General features: G+C 47.8%; 1 protein-coding gene across 1 annotated transcript in view; it reads right to left on the bottom strand.

Moving 5' to 3' along the window:
- LOC123370463 (serine/threonine-protein phosphatase 6 regulatory subunit 3-like) overlaps window positions 1–15,846 on the bottom strand; it is a 62,317-nt gene that overhangs the window by 42,748 nt on the left and 3,723 nt on the right. Inside the window, exons 2-5 of the mRNA XM_045017056.1 lie at window positions 13,129–13,278; window positions 12,267–12,331; window positions 2,460–2,575; window positions 926–1,011 (exon numbers count right to left, since the gene is read on the bottom strand). Coding sequence (XP_044872991.1) covers window positions 926–1,011; window positions 2,460–2,575; window positions 12,267–12,331; window positions 13,129–13,278 — 417 coding nt within the window. The remainder of the gene's footprint in view (window positions 1–925; window positions 1,012–2,459; window positions 2,576–12,266; window positions 12,332–13,128; window positions 13,279–15,846) is intronic.

Below are 15,846 nucleotides of genomic sequence, written 5' to 3' on the forward strand. Positions count from 1 at the left end.
CATGGCCTTCTGCTGTGAATCTTGCATTGTTGTACTCTCACATGAAAATTTTAATAAATTAAGAACAGATTTAACAATCTTTATTCATTTTTTGGTCCAAATTAGTGATGTATAATTGCCACTTAGTGAAACCATAAAGAAACCAGTGATCCTTGGAGAAATTAAAAAAAAAATTATAATGAGGCCCAAGTAGGCAACCACCTCAGTTTATATATAAATAAATAAATAAATAAATAAATAATCAATCAAGTTTGTCCTACTTTGAGTTGAGGGACCTGACTGTGTTACACTGACACTTTGGCTTTAAATACAAACAAACAGAAAATGCTGTCTCTGTTTAAGACTATTTCTGCACCTCACAATTAGATGTGTTTAGACTTTAAAAGGCCAATGTAAACTCTGAATCACTCAGTGCAGAACAGAATAGTCATGACAGGACTTTAATCAAGGCAAAATTATATTTCATTAAAAGTGAGGTAGGTATTTGTGTGCATCATTCAATGATGCAGGAAGCAGTTTCACTTTAACTGTATGTATGTAGACTTGCTTACATATTGTACATGAAAACCCCAGCTTCAGCAATTTTAGTCTCAATTCTTCAAGCAGTTTTGGATTTACAAAGACCCCAAAGTGACCTCTTCCTGTTGGGTGGTACTTTAAGAGTGAGGTGCAATACAATATGAGCCCAACTCCAAACACCCTTGCAAAACCATATTAAATTGCCAATAAGGCAGCCATATTTGCAAAGGAAACCAGGGAGGTGCCGATGCCACAGTGCAGCTACTGGAGAGGTTTGATGACATTCTGTCTGAGAAGCATGATGGCTGAAAAAGCCGCAGTGCAACCGTATCCCTGACACATGGGAAGGGAAAAGGATGCCCTTATAACAGCAGTAACTTTTCAAACTTCATCTTACAAAACCTACTAGATCCACGGTGTTCCTTTTGTTAGTTTCTCCTAAGAAGTTTGTACAGAAGGTCTCCCATCGCTCCCGGACATCATCTGGAAGCTCTAGAGTAAAACGGAGGAAAAAAGTTTTAGTACCAGTATAACTCAAAGCAGTTAGTTTTCACTCTCAGCTCCCAAAGTTAAACTTGCAAAAATCACTGCAGAACATGTTATGCTATACATACAATTGCAAATTTTCTCAGGCACTGTTTATTCTAACAAGGTGTGGTTTTCAGGCAGACATTTCCAGTCTATTTGATGACAATCTGAATGGCTCACTGGTGCAGTAAGCCTGTAACTGTACATGAGTATAAGGAATGTGAAGTAACCTCGAGCACGTGAGGACTTGGGAAAGATTAACACTGCAAGAAGGAACACATGGGATATCTGAGACTGAGAAGGCCTATGCTGGAGAGATTAATTATTCTAGAAGTACCTGTGTAAATAAGCCATTCTCCAGAAGAAGATACTTGACTCAGTGTAGTTTTCATTAGGACGGGCCACCAGTGTTCCCTCTATTTTTTCCCCACACACGTGAAGAATTAATTTTGTTATGTGTACCAACATGGAGGAGATGTGTGACACATCACCTTTGTATTGGTGCACATAACAAAATTCATGTGGTGGGGGTGGGCCCAAGGGGTTTGGAGTATGGGAGGGGACTCAGGGCTGGGACAGAAGGTTGAAGTACAGGGGTGTGAGGGTTCCAGCTGGGGGTGCGGGCTCTGGGGTGGGATTGGAGATGAAGGGCTCAGGGCTGCGGCAGGGTTGGGGTTGGGATGCGGGCTCCGAGGTGGAGCTGGGGATGAGGAGTTTGGGGTGCAGGCTGCCCCGGGGCTACGGCAGGGAGTGAGGATTCCCCCCAACTCTCTATACAGCAGCATCTGGGCTAGGGAGAGGCACCTCTCCCCACCGCAGCAGCTCCGGGACTGGGGCCATGGGATAGGTCCCTCTCCCACACCCATGGCAGGTCGAGGGGTGGGCTGGGGCTGGGAAATGGGCACCTATCCTCTGGCCATGGCAGATTGGGGGGGGAGGGGCATGCTAGGTGGGGTCTGGGAGAGGGGCACCTGTCCCCCGGCCATGGCAGGTCGAGGGGCCAGGCTACGTGGGGTCCGGGAACCTCTCTCTCGGCAGTGGCAGGTCCAGGCCAGAGCTGGGTTCAGGTTGGGGAAGGAGCACCTGTCCCCCGGCTGCAGCAGGTTCACCAGGGCTAGGTTTCCTAAGCCCCTGTGCAGTGCTGCTCAGAGGGAATTTAGCAGGCAACCCCCGCTCCCATTTATTTGAAGCAGCCATGGCACTGCTTCCCTAAGTTTGGAGAGAGCAAGTCATATAATTTAATAGGTTACTTGGACTTACACAAACAGTAAGAAGTCTGCTTCTTTCCCTAGGACAAAACTTTTGGCAAGAAAGCCCCTATTAAAAGCTGCCTTTTACATTCCTAGCATGATTTAATTCTACAAATCTAACTAACAGAATGGTGAAACAAACCTGTTGAAGTTTAATGTTACCTTTAATAAGCTGTTGTACTAGTGCGCTGTTTGGCCCCGTATCAGTACTGTGCACAATACAGTTAGCTATCCTTGTTAAATGACCCATATAACCATGCCGCCTTCCTCCTTCAGCCCTGAAAAAGAGAAGTTCAAATGTTCATCTTCCCAGATAGCTGGCTGTTTAAGTATTTTGTAGTTATGGAACGTTAAGCCTATAAATCCAAGGAAGCAACACAAAAAGTTAGACCAGACAAGCGAGGAAGCAAAGTACTTTAAATACTCATAAGGAGAATGAGTAATGTATACTTCAAACCAAAACGTTTTTTGGGCTGCTAAAACACATTTTTTGGGCTCCCTCTCTGAACTGTTTTTAAAGTACATAAAGCTATCCATAAAGAAAGAGAAGCATGTTTAGTCATCAAGTTATTCTCCTGCTTCTACATAGTTTTGAGGGAAGTTAGTATGGTCAGAATAAGAGCAAAAATCCATTTAATATTAGATCCAATTTGCTAACAGGTTTGGAGAACCTAGCTCACATAAGACGTTCAGACACCTTTCCTGAAAACTAATACTTTTCACTTAATACTTCAAAATATTCCAAAAAGGGAGTTTTGAGCCTCTAACAGTTTTGAGCCTCTAACAGTGCTAAAATAATTCATTAATTCAGGCTACAATAAAATATTCCCAGATTTTGTAAAGTCTGTCTCAGGGCTAGCCTAACACAAGAGCTAAAAAACTTCTACGTACCAGATTAGTTGGGACTGTAGTTTGAGAATGGCATTCAGGACTGTAACAGGTGGGTCCGGGGCTCAACCCTCTGAGGGGAGGAGGGGAGCCACACCGGCCCGCTGGTCTCACAGGGGTTCTGTCCTGTCTCTTTAAGGCTAGGAAAGGCCCAGGCCCTCTGGTGCAGGGGCTGGGCGACAAACAGTCTAGATAGGTCTCAGGCCTCTGGTGGCAGGCTGAGCCAGTAGCCAAACAGTACAGGGGCTCAGGCCTCTGGTGGCAGGCTGAGCCAGTAGCCAAACAGTACAGGGGCTCAGGCCTCTGGTGGCAGGCTGAGCCAGTAGCGTGAGGGGAACAACTGCCACCCGTGAGTGGGGTGGCAGGGGGGACACAGGCCCACCCACTCCACTGTGTCCCGGCCCAGGGCCCTAGGCAGCGGTCGTCACCGCTGACGGTCAGTGGGGATCCTGACCGCAACACACTGACATGGGCTCGGTCTGGTCAGCAGCCTGACTGAGGTCGGCTGCCCCCGGGCCACTTCCACTGTCCCCCTCTTGTCCTACCTGGTCCACGGCGTCTGGTCCCGGGAAGTCCCACTGGATGGGTTCCTCACAACCCGGGCTGGGGGGTAGATCGGGTAGTACCCCGGGGAAGTCCGGCCAATCCTGCTCCGGGGGTTCCTCGGGGTAACAGCACGGTAGCGGGGTAGCTCCTACTGGCTCCTCGTCGTAGGTGGCACGGAGAAGCTCCGGCAGGTCTTCCCAGTAGCGGGGTAGGGTGCTCTCCGGCCAATCCAGGCAGCTGCCCGGGGCTCCAGCGGTTCCTCCGTCGGGAGCTCCCTCGGACAGGTCTGCTCTCTCCGGTGGCTGGGCACTGACTGGGCTGGAAGGCCCGGCTTTTATCCTTCCGGGTCGCCGTCTGACCCTCTGAGGGGCGGGCTCACCACGCTGTAGCCCCGCCCCTTCCTGTGTCCGGGGCTCAACCCTCCCCGGGGAGGAGGGGAGCCACACCGGCCCGCTACAAGGACATTACTAGAAATTCCTAGATCTTTGTCCAAAGTGTTCCGCTTCCAAAGCTAACGTGCCTGACAAGGAACTGGATATAGCAGCTCCCAGAATGACACCTTGCAGGGCTGAAGGACAACAGTTAAGACTAGCCGGAGCTGGCCTAGCCTTGAGAAACTGAAAGTTAGAGAAATATCTAGATCTGAGCTTCACTGCCAAACACCAGCAGCTGCTTGCAGGACAGGGATATCTGTCCTCAGCCTGGACATACTGGCTGCATTTGAGGAAAAGCAAGATTGCATTAAGGAACCACTTGCCCAGTTGGACAGGCAGGCATCCAGTCTGCTGTTCAAATGAGCTTCTCAGTTATAAAAGCAATTAGATGGGCAGCTCAAGATAAAGAAAACTTAGAAGCCACATCTTGCACAAAAAGCTTGTCTACACAGGAGCACTAAGGAAAATTAATCCAAATTAACTAAAGGTGTTAAAGTGGATTAGTTAAAATGCATTAAACCCATGTGGAAACTCATGCAGAATTAAAGTGACCTTAATTAGGTTTTGTTTAACCAATTAAGGACTTGTCTACACTGTGCCACAATGCACACTGTGGAGGTGTGAAAAGCAGAGTACACCAAAATGTTATGCTCTAACTGCCCCACATGGATGCTGCTGGCACAAACTAAAAGATGTGTAGTTCACATTAACATAGCCCTGTTTGAAAGACTGCATTAAACCTCTGTGTAGAGACACATTCAGAAATGAAGTGGTCTTAATTCAATATTGCTTAATGCAGGGGTTCTCAAACAATGGGTTGCGACCCCAAAGTGGGTCTCAACCCCATTTTAATATCAGACACCTTATTAAGAGTTACACTTTTATCAAAGTCTCTTAACTGATGCCCTTTCTTTATATGAATCAAGCCTGATTATAGTGAATATTTCACCACCCCAACCCACAATAAGAACCAAGACAAGATGTTCTCATGAGTCTTTTAGCTACAATTCAATCCAATTTAAAACTCATTTGGTCTTGCTTTTAATGTTAATTGATTAAAGCACTAAGATCCACATGGAGTGTTGTCAGTTACTGTATGTAGAGAGGCAAGACAAGCCCATCAATGGAGAAACACGGCCGTCAAGCAGAACCTCCTTGAGTATTGTGAAAGCAGAGAAGTTATTTAAGCATGGCAAGCTTAAGCACTGACATACACTGTGTGCACACTTACAACCAAGTGTGGTGTTCTTCCAGATTTAATCTGTACAACATTTACTCCTGGGGGAATACTACACATGCAAAGAATTTATGTCCCCCGCAGATTTCTTTGCTTGCCTGCAGAAAAATGACTTTCTGATGGGGAAGCAAAGGAAGCCACAGGAGCAGTCAATAACCCTTCCTAGCAGTATGTTTTGGGTGCCCAGGGCAGCCATCAGAGAGGTAAATCATTGTGGGGCAGGAGGTGGAACTGAGGAAGACCCAGCAGGTGGCTCCTAACGTGTGCAGGCTCAGCTGCTATTCTGGGCTGGGCTAGGGAGGACAGACTTCCTCTTCCCCTGCATGGCATTCGTGGCCAGGTCAGACCCACCCAGGAGATTTCTCCCCCAGCTGCAGAAAGCTCTGCAAACTCGTGCACCCTCTCCCCCTGCTTCCTGCACCCATTACTCCTCAGCTGCAGGGGGAAGGATCTCTGTACAAGGAGCTGCTCCCTCATCCGCTCAACCCCTGTGCATCCAGACACCCTCATACCAAGACCCTCCTGCCAAGCCTCACCCCCAACCCCCTGCACTGAGATCCCTGCCGATGAGCCCAAGCCATGCACACTCAGATCTCCACACTACCAAGCCCCAACCAGTCGCACCTCAATATCCACCCCACTGAGCCCTACTCTCCCAGCATCTGGACCCCCCCACCCCACTGAGCCTCCCACACCCAGACCCCACTGAGCCTCAACCACCTTCACCTGGACTCCCTACAGAGTCCCATTACTATTGCACCAAGAACCCCCCAACAAGCCCCTCTGTATCCAGATCCCCTCCGCACCCAGATACCCGACTAAGCTCAGAGGGGCAGGGCTCTGGGGTGTTTCTGGGGCAGGCCCCGTCCTTGCACTGTCAGGATTGGGTGCAGCCTCACTGCTGAGTCTGTGTCTGGGATGGGGGTGGAGGGAGCTGCACAGTGATCTCTCACCTCTGTGCGGCCAGTGCCCTGTGCTCCCGAGTGCCATGCTGGAGCCTCCATATTTATTTGACAAATTAAATTTAAAGAATTTTTCAGCATTTTAAAATACTGTATACAGAAATTTAAATTTTTTTGGTGCAGAATTTAATATTTTGGCACAGAATGCCCTCAGGAGTAAACATTGTTTGGCTCATTGTTTTACCTCTCCCTTTCTATCTGGTGCTCTATAAATCCTACATGAGTGATTGCTCAGGGTTTAGGGTTGTTTTTTTGGGGGGGGGAATTAAGGAGACTGAAGGCCTGAAGTGAGTGACTTTTGTGATTATTTAATTACCATTTCCTCCCTCTCCCTCATTCCTACAGTACATCTATCAGCCTAAAACATGTATAAATTAGCATAACAGATGACTTGTTATCCTTGTAACTGTCCACATATGAGGCAGACAAATGACGGGCAGTTTCTCTCCAAATTTAAATCATCGTCTATTTTGGCGGTTGGAGGTACTACTTCCTATTGTAAGTTTGGAAGTATTTGGATATCACGGAAATGGGCATGGTATGAAAACCTATGTAATAGCTGGTCTCTCATTTCTGTCTATACCAAGACAAGAAGCAGACTCCACAAGGCCAGAGCATTTGGCCAGGAATAAAAACAGCGAAAGGAGGAAGAATATGGATTCAACATCAGAAAATGAGAGACTATGTTCTATTATAAAGACAAAAAGATTGTAGAAGTTAAAGAACCAAGCCAAGAACAGCCCCTCAGTAATTTTGCTTTATACTGCATCCCCTCCCACAAAGCAACTCATGTGATGTTTACATTGTAAGCGCTTGAAGTCCTTGTCTAAAGTGTCAGGCATAATTTTTGGTGCTATATAGTGTGTAGTATAAATTAATTGGTGTCCTGTCACAGGAGTGTAAGTCTCACATTAGGCTCTCACATTAGGCTCCCAATTTTAATAATCCTTAGGGGGAAAAAAACAAAACAACTTACTGAAGAACAAAACAACTGGGATTTCTTTAGTTATATTTACTACAGTTTGCAATAAGAGTTAAAGGTGGGCTTGCATATTTCTTACACAAGTCACTTCCATGCGTTCGCAATACATTCTCAGTTCTTTACTGTAGTAGGTTACCAGCCACAGCTATCAAGCTGCTTTATATGAAAAAAGTCAGAGAACTGGCCTGTGGCCTGGTTCATCTTTGAGAAAGTCTGCACATCTTTTAATGGGAATTTGAGGTTAGTAGATCTGTAGGCAGTCATTTTCCATACTTCTTCCTCATGAGAGTTCAGTGTCAACAACACTATCCAACAAAGCACACCAACATCTTTGCAGAATAAAAAGTTACTTTGCTTATACAGTAACTGAGTTCTTCAAAATATGGGCCGCTACTGGTATTCCACTGCTGGTATGCATGCGCTCCATGAGCCGAACACCAGAAGATTCTTGCTAGCTGTGTCCATTGGCCTGTTCCTGTGCCCTTTTCCTCCTCATGTGATGAACTGAGGGCATAAGGGGTGGTGCAGACCAACAACTTCTACCACAAATAGCCCTAAGACCAGAGGGGGAGGGCAGTCACAGAACAGAGATAGGAACCGCACACCTTGAAGAACTCCAATTACTATACAAGATAGGTAACATTCCCTCAAGTAATGGTCTATATGTGTAATTCCTGTCGATGATGAACAAGCAGTACTGATTGAGGAAGGGGATGTAAGGACATCTGCTGCACCACCGATCAGAGGACTGCTCTGCTGAAGGAAGCATCAGATGAAGGATCTTGCACCAGGCTGTAATGTCTTGTAAAGGTGCGAACAGAGCCACACATTGTCACTTTACAGATTTTGAGGAGAGGGATGTCTTGAAGTGAACCTACTGATGCAGCCTCAGCTTTAGTTGAGTGAGTCCTCACACGATGGTGGAGAAGGGGCATCGTTAACTCAAAGCAGGATGCAGCCCAAAATCCATTTGGAAAGGGTCAGAGGAGATTACTTCCCCTCCCTTACATTCCACAAAGGATTTAAATAGCACTTTGCCCTTTGTAGGTAGAAAACTATGGTCCAACAGATGTCCAGAGTGAAATCTCCTATCCTTCACTGGGTGCCAAGAAGCTTTGGAAAGAAAACAGATAAGTGAATATTCTGATTTAGATAGAACTCAGAGATTACATCAAAAATTCACCTCCAAAGTAGTCTCAGTGAAATTTTGTCTGTGGAAGAAAGTGTAAGGCAGATCAGCCAGGAGGGCCCCCAGCTTATCTACTCCTCTGGCTGAGGTGATATCAACCAGAAAGGCAACCTTTATCGACAGATGAACATGATGCCAAGGGTTCACACAGTCTTTGTTAATTCTGACAGGACTAGACTGAGGTCCCCGTCAAGGTAGGTTTTGTTATCAGAGGTTCTAACACCAACACTATCTTTTAAAAAACATTCTTCACCCCTCTGGTTGTTCTCCAGAGGGTGACAGGTCTTGATAAGTGCTAAGTGCATCCACATAGAGCTAAGAGATACTTCCAAAATCTTTCAGGAGAAAAGGTAGTTCAAAATGACAGGGATGTTGTCATCTTCTGGGGTTATTAGACAATGTTGGTGCCAAGCCAAAAACTCCTTCCCACGTTTCTGTGTAGCACTTGTATGGAATCCTTCCTACTGTTAAGGACAGATTGTACTGCTTCTGAACATGCCTTTTCTAGGTTTGTTGCCCATACAAATATCAGGCTATCAGGTGGAGGAATGCTGGAGTGGGATGTCTAATCTTGCCTCTGTCCTTGTTCAACAGGTCTGGGAAGAGCTGAATATGGATGCATGGGCATGCTGATATCTGGTGAATGCTGGGAAACCAGAATTGCCCGGGCCATCTGGGCACAAATCAACATCATTGATACTCTCTGTTGCTTCATATTCCTCAGAACCTGAGGTAAAAGTGGAACATGTGGAAAGGTCTGTCAATTGTCCTCTTCAGTTGGTGTTTAAATTACCTGTAGTCATCACATGGTAATGATGAGGTCGGTGTAACCACCTCTCCTGCACTTGAAGATTCCAACCCCATTTGAGCTGGTGATTCCTCCTCTTCCCTCCATTAGTTTTTGTGGTTCAGGATCTTCTCTGCAAAGGGAGGGCTGTCTGGATTCCCTGTGGTACTGTAAGAACTGTCGCATGTATGGATCCCATGGACCCCAGTAAGGCTAATGTGAGGAGACAAAAGGGAACTGGGGTGGTCTCCATGGGGTAGGGTACAATTGATTCTGGGGTGCACAATCTCTCTTATGAGATACAGACCCCTTGTCTCAGTGATGGGACTCGCCCCCTAACACTCAACTCATCAGATGAGGTAGCAGGTTCAAAATCCATGGGCGGTGCCGTTGATCCTGGGATCCTTACACCCCATCTGGTAGATGGTATCAGTGAGTGACACTCCCTTTCCTGCATGCCTTGGACGAATGGTGTGGAGATGTCCCTGCTCAGGATCTGTTCTGACAGGAGTAGGGTTTCCAGGTTAGTGAAGATGGCCATGTCCTCTGGGCAGCATACCTAGCCCTAGACTCAAAGGGAGTGGGATGGCCTCCCTTTTCATGGCACCACCAGCAGTAGTCTCATTGCAGTCTTTGGTACCAATGATTCATTACAATTGCGTGACGGTACTGTCTGTGTAGGAGGTACCCATTTTTGTTTTTATCTTGCCTGTACCAGGGATTGCCCCACTTCTACACATAGTGCTGGTTTCAGGGTGCTTTTGCCCATCAGATCTGGGAGAATGGTAGCATTCTCCTTGTGCGATCCTAACACTCCTGTACCAGGGCATAGCCCTTCACTCAACTTGGAAGTGGTTGGAGAAAAGGCCCTCTCTTTGGATGAGAGCCTGGAGGAATCCTTCGCTCTACTCCTATGAGCCCCAGACCTGGAGCCACAGTGCCAGGAATGGCACTTCTCAGTACCTCTTCCTGATGTACAGGAGGGTCTGATGGACCAGAGTTGGATTAAGGGCTCACACCAGGGTCCATTAGGAATTTCCAAACCCTACACTTATTGGACCAACAGGTTCAGTCTGGGAAGGATCAACATTGCCAGGGGAAGAAAAGTGTAAGGAACTGAAATCAGAAAATTAAAAGGCCAACAGAAGCTTTAGTCCAAGTGTCAGTGTGCTTCCTTGCCCAAGTTATTTTACTAGCTTAACTTGTAATTATCTTTTGTACATGAATAAAAATACACTTCACACCTACTGACAAAAGGAGAAAAGCATGTTCAACATATTCCATGTTTGTTTATGCCTCTTGTAAAATTTGTTTTAAGGTAGGAGGGGGAAAAGGGAAGAACAGATTAAAAGCTGTATTATCCAGCATTTTACCAACCGGAAAGCTCTATAAACCAGCATTTCTGATCTTCACTGAAGGTCCAGCAAGCTCCCTACCTGGTTCTGTGTGGCTCCTCGGAAGGGGCGACATGTCCCTGGCTCAGGGCCGCCCAGAGGATTCCAGGGGCCCGGGGTCTTTGGCGGCGGAGGGCCCTTCCGTTCCGGGACCCGCCGCCGAAGTGCCCCGAAGACCCGCGGCGGGGACCCCCCGCCGCCGAATTACCGCCGAAGCGGGACACGCCGCCAAAGTGCAGCCCGGTCGTCAGCGGTAATTCGGCGGAGGGGGGCCCCCGCCGCAGGTCTTCGGGGCACTTCGGCGGCGGGTCCCGGAACGGAAGGGCCCCCTGCCGCCGAATTACCGCCGAAGACCGAGCTGCACGTCGCGGCGGGTCCCGCTTCGGCGGTAATTCACCAGTGGGGGGGTCCTTCTTGCCCCGCCCCCTCTGGGCGGCCCTGACCCTATCCACCCCCCCCAGAACACCCACAATCCAACCCCCCCATTCCCTGCCCCCTGACCGCTCCCCCACCTCTGCCCCCTCCCTGTGCCCTGACTGTCCCCAGGACTCCCTGCCCCTTAGCCACCCCCCGGCCCCGGCCCCAGTCCCAGCCCCAGCCTCTTACCCCCGGCTCCCTCCTCACCCGGAGTCTCAGCGCCTCGCCCAACAGCTGCGGCGTGCCTCCGGCGGGGCCTGAGCTCCGTCCCGCTCCGAGCCGCGTGGTGAGGGGGCGGGGCTACGAGCTCCACGCCGAGCGGAGGGAGCTGAGCTCAGCCCGGAGCTCGCAGCCCCGCCCCCTCACCACGCGGTTCGGAGCGGGGTGGGGTTCAGGGGCTCCGCCGGAGGCACGCCGCTTGATGCGCTGAGGCTCCAGGAGAGGGGCGGAGGCGGGAGCCTCAGCTGTTCTCTTGGGGGCCCCTGCGAAGCGCGGGGCCCGGGGCAAATTGCCCCCTTTGCCCCCCCCTCTGGGCGGCCCTGCCCTGGCTACCCCTAGGTGGAGGAATGGCCACGAGGGGTTCGGGGTGTGGGAAGGGGCTCAGGGTAAGGGGTTGGGGAATGGGAGGATGGTGCTCACTTTGAGCGGCTCCCTGCAAGCGGCAACGTGTCCCTGTTGCTCCTAGACAGAGGCTAGGCTAGGCGGCTCTGTGCACTGCCTGCGCCCCACCCCGAGGACTGGCTCGGCAGCTCCCATTGGTCGGGAAATGTAGCCAATTGGAGCTATGGGGGTAGTGCCTGCAGGTGGAGGCACACCTCTGCCTAGGAGTGGAAGGGACGTCGCCGCTTGTGGGGAGCCACCAGAGGTGAGTGCCGCCTGGATCCAGCAGCCCACACCCCCTCCCACCCCCCAACCTCCAGCTCTGAGCCCCCTCCCACACCCAAACTCCCTCCCTCTTAATTAACTGGAATTTTTTACTTACCGATACCCTCTCCCCATTCCCCCAACATGCTGGATAACAAAGCTTTTACTGTAGTAGACTCAATTCTAAACTGATCACTCATTCATATGTTACATCAAATCTAATGTAGCACTTCAATTTTTGGGAAAGGAGTAAAGGCTTTGTTACTCACTGTTTCTTCTCATTCATTTCCCATGCTTCAAGTATTTGTTCCACTAACTGGCACTTAAGAAAAAGCTATTAAAAAAAAGCGTTTGCTTAGTATTTCTAGAAGCTTAAGTACAAAGTATCATATATTAAGATAATTTCAAACAGAAGTAGCAATTAGTTTCAGGCAGAAAACTATTAGATCACATAATGGATTTTTAAGTTCACACAACAAAACTCAAAGTGCATTAAGCCCTTTTCACTATATTAAAGACCAAAATTCTTAAGATCAGCACCCTACAACTCCTATTTATGCATCTAAGTAAGTTTTCAGGTCCCTTTGTTCTCAACACAATCTGCTGAGTACTGAACATTTTTTAAAATCTGGCCCTAAGTGAACTATGAGCTATATTCAGAAAATCTATTTTCATGAATGACAAAATTAATAGCCTAGAACGTCCAGATTACCCTAATTTTGGGTCCCAAATCATATACTGTTTACAAGCCTCATACAATGTTTACAGGCCTCCCAGCAAACCAGAAAGGATTCTCTTCAGAGCAAGTCAAATCTACTCTTAAGTTAAAGGGATTCCTCTTCAGACAGACCCAAGACACTAGCTGTCTCCCACAACAGTCTCATCCTAGGGATGGATGAGCTACTGCTGCAGCCTTCCAGCCCCTAGCAGACAGGAGAACAATCTACCATGCAGCAACAAAACCATGCCTTCAACATGTGTAGTGAACTGTCACTAAATCTTTTTTTTTTTTTTAATATTACATGCCTCTATTTAATAAGACATGGTTTTATTTCCACTAGAAAGAGAAACAGCTACAATAGTTAAGAACAAGGCTTACAATGTCAGAATGTCCACAAAAGCACAACTTACATGTTTCAGTAAGAGATTGTCCCCAATAGAGTCCTGATCTGTAATTGTGCCATTTTCTGTACTCTCAAGGGGATTTGCAAGAATCAATGCAATACAGATTTCTACTTGAGTATGCAAGAAGTTATTCCATGTGTATTTAAAGAACATATCCTGCAAGACAAATTCAAAAGGATTTGATTACACACACTGGGGTCTTTTCACTGAACAAAACAGGCAGCAGTGTAGTTCTAGAAAGTCAGACAGTAACCAACAATCTCTTAAATACTTTAAAATTTTGTATATGGCTTAGATAGCAATTTATTGTTTTAGAACAGGGGTTGGCAACCTTTCAGGAGTGGTGTGCCGAGTTTTCATGTATACACTCTAATTTAAGGCTTTGCGTACGGTAATACATTTTAACATTTTTTAGAAGATCTCTCTAAGTCTATAATATATAACCGAACTACTGTTATATGTAAAGTAAACAAGGTTTTCAAAATGTTTCAGAAGCTTTATTTAAAATTAAATTAATATGCAGCTCTTATTAGTTTAGTGTGATCCTTGCCCTTGCTGTTGCTTGCTGAGTTTTCCAATGTCTGGTGGCACCTATTTAGATACTTTAAGCTGCACACAGACTTCTGAGTAATCAGTTGATAACCGGCTGGCAGGAGATCAGTGGCTGGAACCCCAGATCGGCAGCTGAGGTGAGTGGAGCTGGTAGGGCTGAGCAGGGCCGGAAGCCTGGACCTTGTCTGGCAGGAGGCCTACGCTGGAACTCCAACTGGAAGCAAGGTGAGTGGAGCTGCAGCTGGCAAGGGGCCAGCAGCCAGAACCCCAGAGCAGCAGCGGGTTGAGGTCAGCCTGCCCATCTCTGGTGTTTCGGGGTGGACTGAGCATCTCCGCCCGCTTCTGCTCTGCGTTTTCAGCTGCTGGCTCCTGCCAGCCGAGGTCTCAGCCCACTGCCAGCCTGGGGTTCCTTCCCCCCAGGCCAACAGCGGGTGCTGAGTGGGACCCCAGCTGGCAGGAGCTGGCGATGGAAACCCCAGAGCGGTGGCAGGCTGAATGGCTCAGCCCACTGCTGCTCTGGGGTTTCGGCTGCCCACTGCCAGCTCCTGCCAGCCGAGGTCTCAGCCTGATGCCAGTCTGGGGTTCCTTCACCCAGGCCAGCAGCGGGTGCTGAGTGGGACCAGTGGCAGGACCTCGGCTGGCAAGGGGCCAGCAGCAGGAACCCCAGAGCGGCGACGGGCTGAGCGGCTCAGCCCGCCCCGCATGCCATCAAAAAAGCGGCTTGCGTGCCACTTTTGGTACGCGTGCCGTAGGTTGCCAACCCCGTTTTAGAAAGACAAAAATCTACGCACATTTGGCACCTAAATAGCAATTTTACAACCCATAGTTGCCATATGATGTAGAGGTACTGGTCAATTTATAGATAGGGAAATAGAGGGACAAAAGTTGAGTCAGAAAGACAACCCAGATGTCTGTACTTCCAATCCTACCCTTCATTCCCTACAATACTTTAATATTTTTAGGTTCAAGTACCGGGTACAGAAAGGCATATAGTAAAAAATATGCCTTTAAATGTTAATTTTTCTGTCTCTCTGATTTAGATCAATTATGTTTCTCGTATGGAGACAAGAAATTGGCAGCTGTCACTGGCAACATTCAGAATTATGAGAGAGTTCTTAGAAATACTCAAATTTAGCAATGCCATTATGTGTGACAGACATGGCAACTTCCTGTAATATACTTGAAAAACACTATTTAATTAAAATTAAGTAACTTGGAGTCCAAAGATACTCAGACTTTAAGGCCAGAAGGGACCATCGTGATCATCTAGTCTGACCTCCGGCATACTGCAGAACACAGAACCTCACCCACCTGCTCCCGTAATAGACCCCTACCTCTGGCTAAGTTACTGAAGTCTTCAAATCATGATTTAAAGACTTGAAGTTACAGAGAATGCACCATTTACATTATTTTAAACCTACAAGCAAACTGTGCCCCATGACGCAGAGGAAGACAAAACACCCCCAGGGTCTACCAATCTGACCCAGGGCAAAATTCCTTCTCGACCCCAAATATGGCAATCAGTTAGACCCTGAGTAGGTGGGTAAGACCCACCAGACACCCACCTAGGAAAGAAGTCTGTATAGTAACTCAGAGCCCTCCCCATCTAGTATCCCATCACCAGCCATTGGAGATGTTTGTTACCAGCAGTCACAGATCAGCTACATGCCATTGTAGGCAGTCTCATCATACCATCCCCTCCATAAACGTATCAAGCTCAGTCTGGACATCAGTCAGTTTTTTTGCCCCCACTGCTCCCCTTGGAAGGCTGCTCCAGAACTTTACTTCTCTGACAGTTAGAAACCTTGGTCTAATTTCAAGCCTAAACTTGTTTATATCCATTTCTGTCAGGTCCACACTGGCGCTTAGCTTAAATAACTCCTCTCTCTCCCTGGTGTTTGCTCTCTCTATATAATATACGTCAGAGGGATAATCATATCTCCCCTCAGCCAAGCTCTTTGAGTCTCCTCTCATGAGGTAGGTTTTCCATTCCTCAGATCATCCTAGTAGCCCTTCTCTGCACCTGTTTAGTTTGAATTCATCTTTCTCAAACATGGGAGACCAAAATTGCACACAGTACTCCAGATGAGGTCTCATCAATGCCTTGTATAATGATATTAACACTTCCCTGTGGTGTCTACTGGAAATACCTCGCCTGATGGATCCTAGGAC

This window comes from Mauremys mutica, chromosome 4 (assembly GCF_020497125.1).
Source record: "Mauremys mutica isolate MM-2020 ecotype Southern chromosome 4, ASM2049712v1, whole genome shotgun sequence".
Taxonomy (NCBI): Eukaryota; Metazoa; Chordata; order Testudines; family Geoemydidae; genus Mauremys; species Mauremys mutica.